General features: G+C 35.0%; 2 protein-coding genes across 2 annotated transcripts in view; one reads left to right on the plus strand and one right to left on the minus strand.

Annotated features, from left to right (window-relative positions):
* Positions 1-14,923, plus strand: part of LOC130630273 (uncharacterized) — a 97,120-nt gene that overhangs the window by 25,615 nt on the left and 56,582 nt on the right. The window lies entirely within an intron of this gene.
* LOC130630270 (uncharacterized) lies at positions 654-8,839 on the minus strand. Its single transcript, XM_057443696.1, has 7 exons — positions 8,712-8,839; positions 6,649-6,862; positions 2,788-5,871; positions 2,613-2,697; positions 2,142-2,317; positions 1,750-1,871; positions 654-1,281 (listed from the first exon to the last, which is right to left on the minus strand). The coding sequence occupies exons 1-7, from the start codon at positions 8,826-8,828 to the stop codon at positions 1,192-1,194; spliced, it is 3,888 nt and encodes a 1,295-aa protein (XP_057299679.1). The 5' UTR covers positions 8,829-8,839; the 3' UTR covers positions 654-1,191.

The following is a 14,923-nucleotide window of genomic DNA, read 5'->3' on the forward strand; positions in this document are numbered from 1 at the left end:
GCCCTTAGTTAGTCGTGTCCTTAGTTATTTGTGCCCTTAGTTATTCGTGTCCTTAGTTATTCGTGCCCTTAGTTATTCGTGCCCTTAGTTAGTCGTGTCCTTAGTTATTCGTGCCCTTTGTTATTCGTGCCCTTTGTTATTCGTGCCCTTAGTTATTTGTGCCCTTAGTTATACAACCTTTCTTAATAATCCTGACTTATACCCTGTCAAAGCTACTAATATATCTAAGAAAGAGAGGGGCTTGTCTCCCCGGAAAATCTCGATTAACCATCGTACGGTAAGTAACCGATTAATATTTTAAATTTATCTAAAAGTAAATCCAGAAAATCAATTTTTAAAAATAAATAAATAAAAATCAATTAATTTCACAATAGATAGGAGATAACCACTGTCTTGATGATACTACTTTTTGCAGTACATATTTTCGCAGATTAATTAAATTTCCCGTGTATTAATTTTTGCGAATGACGTAAAAATGTTGGCGAATGTTTTGAAAGAAAAGCTTTTGAACTACACTTTTAACGATTATTTTTCTCTTTGTGTGAATATAATTACGCTTTGTTCAACTCCGAGATAAAATTTTACGAATTATAGCTATTTCCTGATTTTTTGGCGCGCATTAATTAATTTTTGTGAATAATATTTTAAATAAAATCTGAGAAAAGCGCGAAAATAAACACTTACAAAAATTAATAGTTAAAGTAAGTTCAACAATAGTTTCAACGTGCCCAGTGAGTAAACTTTTAAATTTATCGACATCACCATTACCATGGCTTGATCAGGCGAAGGTTGTTACAAACACAACCCAGAAAGGCGGCGAAGAATCCAGAGGGGCGATAATAAATCCAGAGGAGAGTTAGGGTAATAATGATATTAATCGGATATTCTAACATTTATATATTTCGAGCCCTCTACAAAAAAACGTAAAACTAAATGTGAGTAACACTAAGTTTATCATGGTTAAGTGATCCCTTCATCATTATTCGAGAATTTGAGGATTTAAAACAACAGTTTTAAAAAGTGTTGAAAAAAACCATTAGGCTCTAATCACGTGGTCAATCAATTTGTTATACATTATTGTCTCCAAATAGCGGACATTATTGGTGCAAAAAAAGTAATTGCCAACTTGGAGCTGTCCGCCTTTTGGAAAGTAAAATTAATTAGTCCTTTTTTCTTCTGTACTCTTCTTTCTCACTCGTCGTCTTCAGCTTCCTCTGCCTCGATTTCAGATTTCGATTTCGCGGGATTTACTATCGCATAAGTCCGTCGTAAGTGTTGAAGCTAAAAACAATATATTTTTGTAGTTTGTCCAAATGTTTTAGGTCTATTTCATTTCGGTTTCTTGATGAAATTTTTATGATTGTTTTACCATGCAAGTTTCATTATATGCGTAAAAAAAAATCAAAAAGGTATGATGTCACCTTTAATACAGTCAGGACCAATTTTCGGTTGGGGTAAAAAGAAGCATTTTCGTACCGTAAAAACGCTATAGAACATGTCATAAGTTGATTTAAATTCATGTTTTAAATTGGGCAAGACACGGTTTAACTTAAATAGACCTAGGAGAGTACAATTAGAGACGAGCAAGACGAGCCTATGATTCAATTGTTATTACAAACAATACAGAACTTGAATAGATATTAATAGCTACTAAATAAAATGGCTCTCCTTCTCTATTTCTATCCTCCTAAACTAGACAGTCAACAGGTAATCAACCTCGCTCTCCGCGGTCAACAACCAAATTATTACCTGATGTGCTGAATAAAATGAAACAAAAAACTCTGTCCAGCCTCCAGTTCGAACACGGATAAGATCATATTGTTCTGGATTTATCATGGCTGCTCTATATGTCGACTGATTGGTACATGTTACTAATAAAAAAAACCGGAATTTGAATAAATAGTTGAAACGCATGGTTATAATTTACTATTCGCTAATTCTTGGAAAAAGGATAATGTTTAACTCGCATGGAGTCCCGGAATAAAACTGTGCGTAGCCATTTTAAGCATACAAAATACGGATGTTAGCAAAGAAGAAAGAACCGTCGTGATAAACGTGGTGATATTTGTATCATAAATTTAAGGACGAATTTTTTGTATTTTTTGTGCAAATGACGTTTTAAAGAAAGTTTTGAAACTCACGTGTTATAAGATTTGCACCAATTGCTTTCTTGTTTCCCACTACGTCCGCATTCGCGTAGTTAGTCAAAAATTCAAGTAAATTGTCTTCTTTAGTGTCTTCATCTATGACCAAATCAACTTCTGCACCATTTGGATATCCTGTTTTGATTGCTTCGATATCCCAATATTTCATCAAACTATAAACGCAAAATTTTATGTTTTCGTGAATCATCCTTTAAGTCAACTTTTGACGTCGGATTTAATTCAAATAAAAGAACTAAAAGCAATTAAGGGAAGATACATTAAGACTGATTTTCACGAAAACAAAAATGATCAAATCAATCATCATCGCTCGTTAGACCAGTTTTGTTGAGAAACCCATTTTGTAGGATTTTAAAGTTGTAAATTTCTATAACTAAAAATATTCTTTAACAAAAATGTTTAAATTTTGTTATTTATAAGTTCATTAAAACTGTATATACAAATACTTACTCATAAATGTCTTGATCGTTTCGTGGAGTGTCAGGAAGATCTTGCGGGATTGGCGCTGGACTCATGTCTGAAGCTATAGGCTGGCCTAATAATGCAAATTGTGTTAGACGAAAGTAGAAGTATTGTACAGGAAAGTGAGTTCGGTTTAACTAAACTTTCTTTTTGCGTAACTTACCTTTTCTTCTGCCGTCAGCTGATGCAGCTAACCCTAAACCCCATCCAATATAACCCTCAAATGTTCCAGATCCGAGCATAAATCTAATAAAATCAGCAGGGTTTTTGGTTCTGCCATACTTTTCATTCAGATTCTTCATGAGATCGTATAAGGGGTATTTATCCGACGTGGTAACATCTTTGAAGGCTTCCACACATTCGTTTGAAAGCCATTCTGCAATATTCTTCAACTTTTGTGGTCGATAACTGGACAAGTATGTTTTATCAGAAGATTTTTCGTCGTCATTCATTCCAAGTTTTGGTAAATTAAGAACAAACTCCCGTGCTAACTTCATATTTTCGGCTTTAATTGAATGACTTAACTCCCCATCCATGGGATCTTGAAGAGGTTCTTGTAAATCATACCCCCAATCTGACTTTAGTGCTCTCACAAGGGAGTCGAGTGTGATTAATGATTTCTCACCAAAACAGATTTCTTGGATGGCATAAAGCGAATTGACTGTATTGCTAAAAGAAATTAACATACAGGCAATGATTTTAATAGCAGCACCGCCATTATAGATATCTTTTCCATCTTCTAAACATCCATCTATCAAACAAGATAGCAATTGAGAAGAATACGCCTTGTAGATATTACCATAATTGCTGAGCAAGCCAGTCAACGCATCATGAATTTGCAATCGAAGATGCTTGCCAAATTGGTCCTTGATATCATCCAGACTCCTAATTTGATCAGATCCTGGTCTCAATTCCCTTGATATAGTGTACCCTCTCATCCCTGCAGGACCAGCGTCGACCATCGTAGCACCACGGTTCAAAGTCATTTCCAAAACCGCAAGAAGAGGTACATAACAGAATGAAAACTCGGACTTTCCAGGTATGATTGGTTCGTAGCATCCGTCACTAGAATAGCTAATGGCGTCTTTTAGTGATATGCCAGTAGAAACCAGTGCTGGTATTATTCGGTCATCATGTGGAAGGATAGGATGTGCTCCTCCGCTTAAAATGGTTTTGGTTGCCTCTTTCAAAACGTCTGTATCCATTCCACTGTGCATTCTTAATGACAAGCAAGGTGCATTTAATGGTAACCGCCGAGCCGCTTTTAAACACAGTTTTGCTATTTCTATTCTTTTTATAGAAGGTGCTATCTTATTTCCATTCTTATCTGCTGTGTAGCCCCCTACAGTAGCTTGCTGAACCCACTGGTTTCCTCCGTCTCCTCTCGGAAATCTCCCGTCGCTTCTATAAGGCACAGCAATCGTACCTGCTGTATAGAGATCTAATCTTGTTTCTCTGTTAATCTGCGCCCGTTCTCCAACTTTTATCCAAAATGCATCAATGATATCTTGGTATTTCTCTTTATCTCTTTCATCTTTTAAGTCATAGAATTCTTCAAGCATGACATCTAGTCGTCCTATGGACACAGGTTCTGTGCACAAATGTTGACAAGCATGTAGGATGAAGAGAAGTTGGACAGCTTCATGAAAATTAGTTGGTCTTCCTGTTGGATTTTCACTGTTACCACGGGCCAAATATTTCAGACGAGTAGCCATCTCTGACATATTATTGACGTCACACTTTAGCAACACAAATTGTATATTGCTACTTTGGCCTTCTTTAGCTAAATGCTCTGCCAAAAGACCATAATTTTCGATGTACTTTTGTACACCAGTAAATGCAATGCTGCAACTTTGAAGGTATTTCTTCTTTTCCACCTGTCCATCTTGAACAGCTTTTTCTATCATGGATTCAAGTTCCTTTAAAAATCCTGGAACGCCTTTTTGGAGAATCCGTTGATAACCTGGAACAACGTGTCCATAACCGGATGCTTCATTTAGCTTTGCTGAATACGCCATGATGTTTTCGGCAGACATTTCTTTTGCAGATATATCCTTTTTAAAGTACGGCATAGCAATTTGTCCAATTCCTAAACCAAAAGCAGGCATCTTTCCAGCAATCAGTTCCTTTGGATGGATTTGAAACAAGTCATTAACCTGACCATAATGATTCTTTAGTTTGGACTCCGTGAAATCGCTTGTGGTGAACACATGCTCGAGGGTCAACCTTACCGCCCATGCCCTGCGTAACACCAACGATTCCGAAACGATCCCAGATATACCAAGGGTAGAGTCTTTTTCCTTTATGAAATCCTCTAAATGTGGTATTGGCTCACATACTTTTTTCTTGAACCATGTCGTCTCCCATTGTTCAAACATTGATTTCACAAGAATCAACACCCTATCTGACAGTGGGTCGGGATAAGGAACGTAATCAGAAGTAATATCTTTCGCTTTTCCCATTCTGTTAAGGTATTCCTTGTGATTATAAAACAAGTAATTATTGTTCTTTGGTTTCACGTTCCAATGTCTTAGCAGTAACTGATGATCAGGGTACCTTCCAATTGATAAATCGCTGTCAAATTCTTTCATAGCAGGAATGTAATAAAATGCACCATCCAAAGGATTTATGGTAGATATCAGTAGATCATTAGTGACCGATTCTTTAGGGCCTGATATATTTTCCAAAATTTTCTTGATATAAGTAATTGATTTACCAACAGACATATAAAATATACCATCCTCCTTGTTAGCTCCTCCAAATTCCAATGTCTTCTCTTGCTGTCCTGTATAAGGCATTGATATTCGATGCAACTTGAAACATGAACGAGCATTGAGTGACTTTTCAGTCACATGAGCACACACAATGTGAGCTCGTGCAGATTTTCCAAGCAAGATTGTGTTATCTCTTTGCCGACCAATCATACGCGCAATATCAGAAGCGTTTTTTTGCCCCAAGATGTCCCAAGTAAATTCGAACTTCTGCTGCAGCATGTAGCTGCCACCAGGGTAGCCATTTACTCCTCCAATACATGCAGTAGATTCCTGTAATATGTTGGGATCTGTCTTGTTAGCTAGCCCATCCACATAAACACCACTAATAACATCTTTTGAATCGCATTTTTGCACACGCAGGGCTAGCTGGTTTCTTGACGTAATATCGGTTAGGGCGTCGTGAAATTTTTTGACTTTTCTAGCAAAATTTTTGTCTAATCCGCGGCTTGTGCGAACAACAATGCAGCAAACTCCTATTGAGAAAAATATGTTATACTGTTATATTTCACAGAAAATACAGTTCTTTTTTATGAACAAATCAGAAGACACAAGAACAGACCAATGGCTTTGCACTTAAAACCTTCTTGAAAAATTCAAAGAAAGTCAAAGTTTTAGGAGAGCTGTGTAACATGATTACTCACTTTGTTGGTTTCAAAAAGGTTTTATTTTGTTATTACAATGTTTAAAGCCCTTGGACATTGTTAGAAAAGCTGCATTGAAGGTCTATGACAATGCTTGCCTCGTTCACAGAAATAGTAAAGTTTCTGCAAAATATTCTTTGGGGCCGTTCAACAATTACGTAACACGAAAATATAACATCTTTTACATGTACTTAGCGCACAAGATGACATTTTAAATACTTTTGCGTAAGTCCCAGAGGCAAGAAACAAATTCAAGATGTAGATCATACACAAAAATAACTAAAATATACGTAACAAAATTGTTTTGAATTTTTTAAGTTCTGTGGTAAAACATTCACCGCAAGATATATTTCAGTGCGAAGAATATAGGAACCCTTTTTGCGTTCCAACATAGATTTCTTATGTAATTCAAATACAGTTAAAATTAGCAATTGAAGCTTAATCCCGCGAAAAAACAAGTTTAACTAATATAAAAGACTTTTGAAAATGATCTTTTTTAAAAACTTCTTTCATATAAAAATAACATGTTAATTTTTGCGGGGGGTATACTTTAAATAAAAGAAAAACAATTGCACTCTATCCTTAGCACTGGTTAAGTAAAAAACATACCATTTCCATTAATAAATTTTTGACTTTGAGGTAAAATGAAATGCGACTTCTCTCTCTGCTCTAATTTTCCAACAGATTTTTGCCAGCCAGTAATACCTTTGTTCACTTCTTCCCATACTGCAGGATCAAAACCGACAACAACATTAAACTTTTGCGTTTCTCCTTTATTGTCCAGCCATGTTTGCTTTATAAGAGTTTTTAACTCTTCAACACCCTAATGGAAAAAAAATTAATTCGTTTAAATTTCCGTTGCAGTGAAGTTGTTTCATTGTTTATACATAAATAGTCGTTTCGATAAACAAAAAAAAAAATTCTGCAAACGAGTGCAAGAAGAAAATATCTCAAATCAAGCCAGGCCAAGAAAATGCCTTCACAACGTTTCCATAACAACTGTTACAACTTTTAATTCTGTGTGAGGCTGACTTTTACTTTATTATAGATTTCTTTCTTCACTACAATCTAGTTAAAAGTCTAGTACACGAGGAAAGCAAGCCTAATTGACAAGTAACATACCGTACGCCCTCATACGCCCATCCCACCCAAAATAAACACCTCTGGGCAGGCCTCCCGAAATACCAGCCCGCCCATTTCCACCTAATTGCGAATACTCATTCTTTCAGAGTATAAGTCTAAAAACCGCCATATAAGACCTAGGTGTTTTTCAGTTAAGATATGTAAAAAACCGCATTTGGGCTAGTCGAAAATTAATAGTCGGGAAAATTTTGTCACTGATGAATACAGTTTGTCTAAAGATAATCTTAGGTATTGAGAAGAATGTATTTTCGTGTATTTGTTTATTTGCTGGTAATTTTCTTCTTTATTATCTTCACTCACTTGTAATCATCAAAGTTTATTAGTTCAAAAAAATTAAGAGTCGAAAATTACGTTAGTCAGGAAAACTTTTGGCTCGAAAACGACGCTCGCAATTAGCCAATTTTACGATTTTTTTTCGATACATTATGTCTCGGCGGTCAGCCATGTTTGTGCTTCCTTTTTCCTTGTAGGATGTATCAGTTACACACATCAAGTGAACTTGTAAATTAATTACACGAAACTGAGACAAGGAAATTGCGGTAATAAAAAGTTTACAAAAATGACACAAAAATGTCACAAAAATGACACAAAAATGTTACAAAGTGACACACAACTGTAACAGGAAAAAAAGGATCATATTTTACTTAAAAGAGGAAGATTTGTTGATCATATTTCAAAAGAAGGTAATTGTATTTTAATTTTTAATTAACCCTTTATGCATCAATTAAATGTTGTTTATAAAATCATTGGTTTATGTAGCCACAAGAATGATCAGTTAACACAGTGATGTAATCACACAAGTTTATCATAAACCGTATTAAAAAAAATATATTTGCATCATCTTACACATTATTTTAATTAATGTAATTGCAAACACAGCTGAAAATCCTGGGAACGAAATTGTCCAAACTTAAATTTTCCTGTGTATACAGTCTAGAGATCCGTGTTGTGTGTAGTTTTATTTTCTATCTAATCAGGAAAATAGTAAAGTTGAGATACTTTGCCATTATATTATTTTAGTTTCAAGATTGGTATTAGTTTTCTAAAATCTTGCTAAACATGTTTATGGCCACTTACTTTATAAATTCGACACTTTCTCTTTCTGTTTCATAGGTAACGAAGTCCAAAATGGATGATAATTTTTATCATGGGCTCTTTTTTTGAATAGCGCATCTGGTTCAAGTTTGTTAACTCAAATAAAATTCGTTCCCACTTACAGGATTTCCGATCAGAACGGTCAAAGCAATACTTCCTCACCGGGGGAATTAGAAACAATCTAAGTTGGTCCGGGAAAATTTTAGCCACCGATGCATAGAATTAGTTCCTCCCGAATAAAGTTGGGTGCCAGGCAATGAAAAAAATACCCAATTGTTTTGAAAAAAAAATTCGTTTTGTTATCTTTTCCTCACCGTGCAAATTAGGGAACAAAATTGGAACGTATTTTAACAAAAAATAGGCCGCCAAAAAGTTCTAAATTTTGGGAGATTAAATTATTCGGGGTAAACTTTGACCTTTCAAAATTTACTTACATCGATTTTGTTCTTTTCAGTTGTGGTTTCGTCATCAAGTTCTTTCACTAGGAAAACGGTTCCAAATTTTGGTTGAGGGTAAAGAAGACCCTCCTGCATAAGAAATTCGGCTGCCATCCTTTTGCACCCTCTACCAAGAGTTAAAGAAAGACATTTCCATTCAGATCTAAATTTATTTCAAGATTTGTAATACTGGTTTCCACATGAGATCAACAATTATCATCCTTAGATGAAATGTTGGTTATAAAAACTTTATATCAAACAAAGAATTTACAGTTATGAAAAAACACATAAAACTATGGATAAGCTATATTTAAAAAATCAACTTCCTATGCTTTATGTGAATTGAAATTGTTATGTTTTTTTCAGTTTTTTATTTGGCGGGAATAAAAACCAGGCCTGTTTGTCTAATTACGAAACATTTTTTGGTCTTGTTAAAATCAACTTTGTTATCAATGAGTGTTTGAAGTATCATAAAAATGGTTGTCGCGTTTTTATTGTCACCAATTATTCCGATAACTATTTTTGAAGGAATGGAATAAAATCATAGTAAAATCCAGTTATCGCGCCCTTTATAACTCACGTGTCAATTTCTTCGTGTGGTTCTAGCAACAGTTTGAGTTGGCGGGAAATATATCTGGTGAAGACGATGTCGCAAAAAACGTAGAGTAACAAAGACCGATTCGAACAGAAAACAAAGAAACAGCAGATCTTCCTTCCTTCCAAGAGAAAAACTGAAAAAAAAGCAGTGGGGCTAGAACAATAGTCCTTGAGACATTCCTTTTTCCTAAATTTCTTTCATAATTTGTAAGAAGGCAAACGTGAGTAAAACGGAAGTTTAATTTTGGTTGGCGCGTATCCTAATTAAGCAAGCAAAAACACAAAAGTGTGGTCTTCTCAAGCATATAGATCAATGAACATCAATTAAACAACATTCGAGCCTGTGGAATAAAATTCAAAATTTTTTGTTGCTTATAAAAATAACGCATGAAAAAGTTAAATACGGTATCCTCTCCACTTAACTGACACTCTAGAAGGCGGGCACTTTGATCATACACCGATGCTGTATATTCAAACTAAACTAATTCATCAGCTGGCGTAAACGTCTCAAACGGAGTTGGAAGATGGTTTAAAGTTCGAAGGGAATAGAATTTCCCAAGCTTTATATAAATATTACAAATAATTTGAAAATTCTCAAATAATCAAATTATTTTTCAAAAATATTGCCGGTAAACGTGTTTGAGGTGCGGATCGGGCCCTGGCTCGTACAACACGTTTTTTTATAAGATATCAAAATTCTAACCAAACTGGTCATATTCTTATTTCTCTTTTGTTCTAAACAAAAGTCCTATTGTTTTGAACCTAAATCCCAGCCTGATATTCTTATAATGCATGTTCTTATAAAAGAAAGAGCGTTCACTCTGTCCCGAATCTAAATCAAGATAGAACATTTAAAATTCTGCTAGGTTGATAGACAATTTAAGATAGTCACTCGGAGAATAAAATTACGAGTGAGTATGGGAGATATTTGCTTTTAAATCTATAAAACAAGTAAAACTATCTCAATGGCTTGGTGCTTCTTTAAAGTTGAAAATACATTTGATCTTGTTTTGGTTTAAAATTCGACGAATGATCTCACTAGCACCTTGGGTAAAAAGCAGAAATGCTGTTGCGATGATTTCCTCTCATGTTTCACTGTTATCTTGATTGGATCTTCTCTTTATTTTATTTTCTACTCGTTGTGATGGTTTTTTGACTGTATCCATATACAATCAATGCTTATTCTTTTGAAATTTTTGTTTTCACAATATATCAATTGACACAAAATAAAAGCAAATGTCCTAAATAAAATGCCTACTTTGTGTTCTAGTATCGATCCTTTATATTTATGATACATATACCATTTATCAGCGACTGATTCTACAGAAACCACGTGGTGTATAAGTCGTTTGTTTACATGTTGTTTTCTCGCAACTGATTTTTTTTTATCTTTTCTGGAATGTCAAAGTGAAGAGATTTTTGGTAGTCAGACTTTCGGACAAAACGATCTGGCTCAGTTTTCTTGTTGCTCTCATTGCTTCTGCTGTTATTGAATGCATTCACAGAGTCCAATAATAGCACTGCTTCCTTCTCGGCATCTTGAAATATCTTGTTCATTCGTAAACAACAGCTTCACACCCAGAAAGCTGTACGGCGCAAGTTTGTAGAGATCCAACAGCTGAAATAATACCGTCACGAACAGCAGATGTAACGAATTTTCCGGCTATTCTTTTAAAACCTTTACCAAACACCAAAAGGATGGGATTTTTGTCCAGAGCGATTTGATGGCGGATTTTCTTTAAAAGAAAACAACAAAAATCTTTTCATAAATCGGCAGAGCTTAAATCCTTCTCTAACCACCAAAGGTGTCTTGGTCACTGTTTTCCTCACTGATTCTACATCAATATTTTCAAATCTAATAGGATGTACGATGGTTGGTTGATCTGTAAGCAATACTTCTGTTTCTCCTGTTCTTGCTCCAGGATGTTTCACATGTAGATTAGCTATCGTTCAACCGTAGAATACCATTTTCCATCTTGTCTGCGAATAATTTTATGTCACCATTGCCATTTCCCTTCATGTATCTCATTTGCAAATTTCTTGGACACTTTCTTCTAAAACTAGTTTTTAAATAGATTACAAATTTTTTTGGATGGTTTTGCAATTTAAACATAGTTCAGATAAATTTTCAGCACGTTGAATTTCCAGATAAATTCGGATACAAATGAAACTGACCGAAATCTAAACTAACATGTCCGAAAATATAAATACATAATAAGAGCAGCTAGATGACTGGGGAAGATATAAACAAACATGGTAACCACATCCTAAGTTTCAAGCGTCTTTCAATTGTATTCAAATATTCCTTAGCTTTACTTTTCTTGGATGATTTCTGAAGTAGAAGTTTGTTCATTACCATTATAGTCTTAAAACTACGTTCTCCTGTAGTAAATCATCAACCCCTATGTATTAATAAGTCTTGAAACTTCATGTTGATGTAGTAAGAAAATATTCTCAAACAGACTCAAAGTTATCTGTATCTGCAGGCTCAAAATCTATATTCGAAACAATAATCGCGTTTTTCTTCTTGCAGGATGCGATTTGAGTCCTTTTCCAGTTTGCACACAAAGGTATAATCAGCAAGCCATTGCGAAATCCTCTATTTTTTGTCAACTTGACAAAATAGACGCCAAAAATCAAACATTCTCCGTTACAGGAAAAATACGCTCGCCATTTTTGAACTCATTATTTGCATTGGCCGTTAATTTTTTTTTTAATAAAAGTTGATATATATATAATTAATTTTTTAAAAAACACATAAAATAATATATTCGTACCAATGAACCTGAATAATAGTAGTTACAATATATAACATAAATGACAAAGCCATTATACGCTGAAGGATAAACATAATAAAGTTGACATTATTGAACATAACAAACTCATAAATTCATTCAGCTGACAAGCCAGCTCATTTTATTTTGGGGCAATCAACATCTACCTTTATTAATCTTATTTTTGTATTTTCTCTAACACAAAGTATTGCTGAACGCAATAAACAAAATGATAATTTCATTCGAAGCCAGTTTGTAACCTTACTTTGTAAGGTTTCTTTTTCCGCTACTTTACTTTACAGGGAGATAAAATGTTCTGTTTGTCGACTCAGTGAAGGGTGTGAATGATCCGTGTTCCATTTCTAGCACTCTTTGTCCATATGCACGTTTTTTGATGTTTTCATTTGATTTGGTTGCATTAGGTAGTTTCTGACGGAGATGTGTCAAATCGATTGGGTTAAAAAGCATAACCTCAAAAAATACTTGATGATTTTGTTGCCAGAATCCCCTAACGCTAATTTCGAGTCTAGCTTCGTCTGTGGAGTTTTCAGAATTGCTCAATTTCTCTCCAGTCAGCGGTTGTAAATGTTTCTATATCCTTCTATATCTATGCAAACATCACTGAACAACTTTGTCGTTAGATTTCGAAGATCGTTGTGACGCTGCGTATCAAAATCGCCTTGTTTACAAGACATTGAATGCTGACAATCATATTTTTCTCCACATCGCGTCGGAAAATTCTGAAGTTGCTAGCCATATTTCAGCCCCAGATTCGTTCTTCGTTAACGCTTAAGGCAAACTACACGGAGACCTACCTCGGCAAACTGTGACAAAATTTTAATTCAATCACCTTTTTATTAAGCAGAGTCAACATACTCTTTCTTATAATCAGCATTACCTACGATTGCTTCAAGATGACGTTGAAGACGTGAGGTAACCTTGATTCTCGTTCCACCAAACATCTCCTTCGCAATTTCTAAATATTTTTCTTTCACAACAAGGTGACTTTTAGCAAGTTTCGAACGGTTCCCATACTTTCGACTACTTTCTACAAACGTTCCCACACCGGTCAACTCATCTGCAATTGCCACCATTCGCCCCCCATTCTCTAGCGCAATCAATGTGTTAAAACAAGGAACAATTCCTAATGCATAAGTAGCCATCGCCGTTGGGTCTCCATGTGTAGTTTCTTCTTTCGATCGAATTTTTATTCCCCTAATGAAGAGCAAACGAGCAGGGAAGTTGTAGCAATTGTAAATTAAATATGCAACGTTTGACACCTGGATTGAATGTTGTGTAAAAAAACTTTACGATTTGCCGAGTTGAAAGCATTATCATCATCAACAAGAAACATCACTTTCAAACCATCATCTTGAAAATATCGTACCCTCTATAAACAGCTGCTTCACAACCACCCTCCTGACCTGCACACAACTACACCTTCCGATTCACGTATATCCTCTTTGAGAATCCTTATAACTACTTTTCCAGCTATTCTTATCGACACTTCGCCAACCCCAATAGGTCTGAGTACTGGATTCATTTCTAACGGTATCAACGACAAATAGAATACACCTTTCCCGAATTTCATAAATTATAATAATTATGACGTCATCCAAAATTTTATAATGGTTCTGTGCTCTTCAAATAAGAATATTCAGATAGAATATTAAATTATCATGACAAAAATGAAGTTTTGGTTGGTTTTTATTTAGATTTGAAGAAATTAATTATTTTGAAAACGAGCTATTCTTGGAAAGCTCGTCTATATGAAATAAAGGGTGTGACCGTAACTTTCAGTTCGGAATTGAGGCACTTAACGAACAAAAACATTAACGAAATTAGGTAATTTGTTCTACCTTTTGCTAAGGAACTTAAGGATAATAATCATTTTTAGTATCGACCTCTTTGATTGATTTTGGCATAAATAGGAAATTCGGGAAAGGTCTATTACCATTCCCCTCCGATTCAACTTTTTCCGTGTATATTTTTTTGATCACACAAGCAAACGCCCTACGCAAATCAATACTAACTTTCCTAATTTTTTTTGAAGCAAAGATTCGGTGCCAATTCTGGTATCGATGCAGATGGCATCCATACCAGAAGGACCCACCTTTTGTTCTAATCGCAGTTTGTTTGATCACGTCCCGTCAATTTCTTCAAACCATATTGTATAGACATGTCATTAAAATTAATTTGTCAGCTTCTTGCGCTTTTTTAATGCAATAAAATCAATGTTCGTTGATCGCGCGGTAAGATATGTTTACATGTTGTTAGTTAATAATTTCAATGCTGCATTGACATTCCCTTTGCCCACGTAGAATATTTTCTCGAATTCTGAGAAATTTTTTGTTCACCCTTACATTGTTACCCTTAGTTCTTAGTCTGCCCTTAATCGCTTCTGCTCACGTACTAGTTCACAAATTTCTCACTTTTCCCAAAGATTAATTCTTCGTAGCAGCGCTTTAATATGAACTTGTGTTTTCGACGATTTGCTCGGCTTCTGAAGGAGTAGCTCAGCATCACATTAAATCGCTTTCATTGCCACCGTAGAACGTTGGGAGTTGTTGTGCCAACCATTAATAAGTTTTGTTATTTCACTTATGGTCTTTCCCAGCTGTGCCAGTTGGTAGCGTGAACATGTTTTTTTTCCAAAACACAATCTTTTCTATTTCAAGCGAAGTCGTGTGGAAATTCGCTTGCGCTTATTCGAGTGTTTTTGTTAGCAGATTGGTTCGAATGAGCCTCGACATTGTTATTAAACTTTTGAAGGCATGTTCGCAAATGCTGATTGATACAACGATAAGTGTCAAATTTTGCTTGTACTTCTAAATTTGA

This window comes from Hydractinia symbiolongicarpus, chromosome 2, assembly GCF_029227915.1.
Source record: "Hydractinia symbiolongicarpus strain clone_291-10 chromosome 2, HSymV2.1, whole genome shotgun sequence".
In the NCBI taxonomy this organism is placed as follows: Eukaryota; Metazoa; Cnidaria; class Hydrozoa; order Anthoathecata; family Hydractiniidae; genus Hydractinia; species Hydractinia symbiolongicarpus.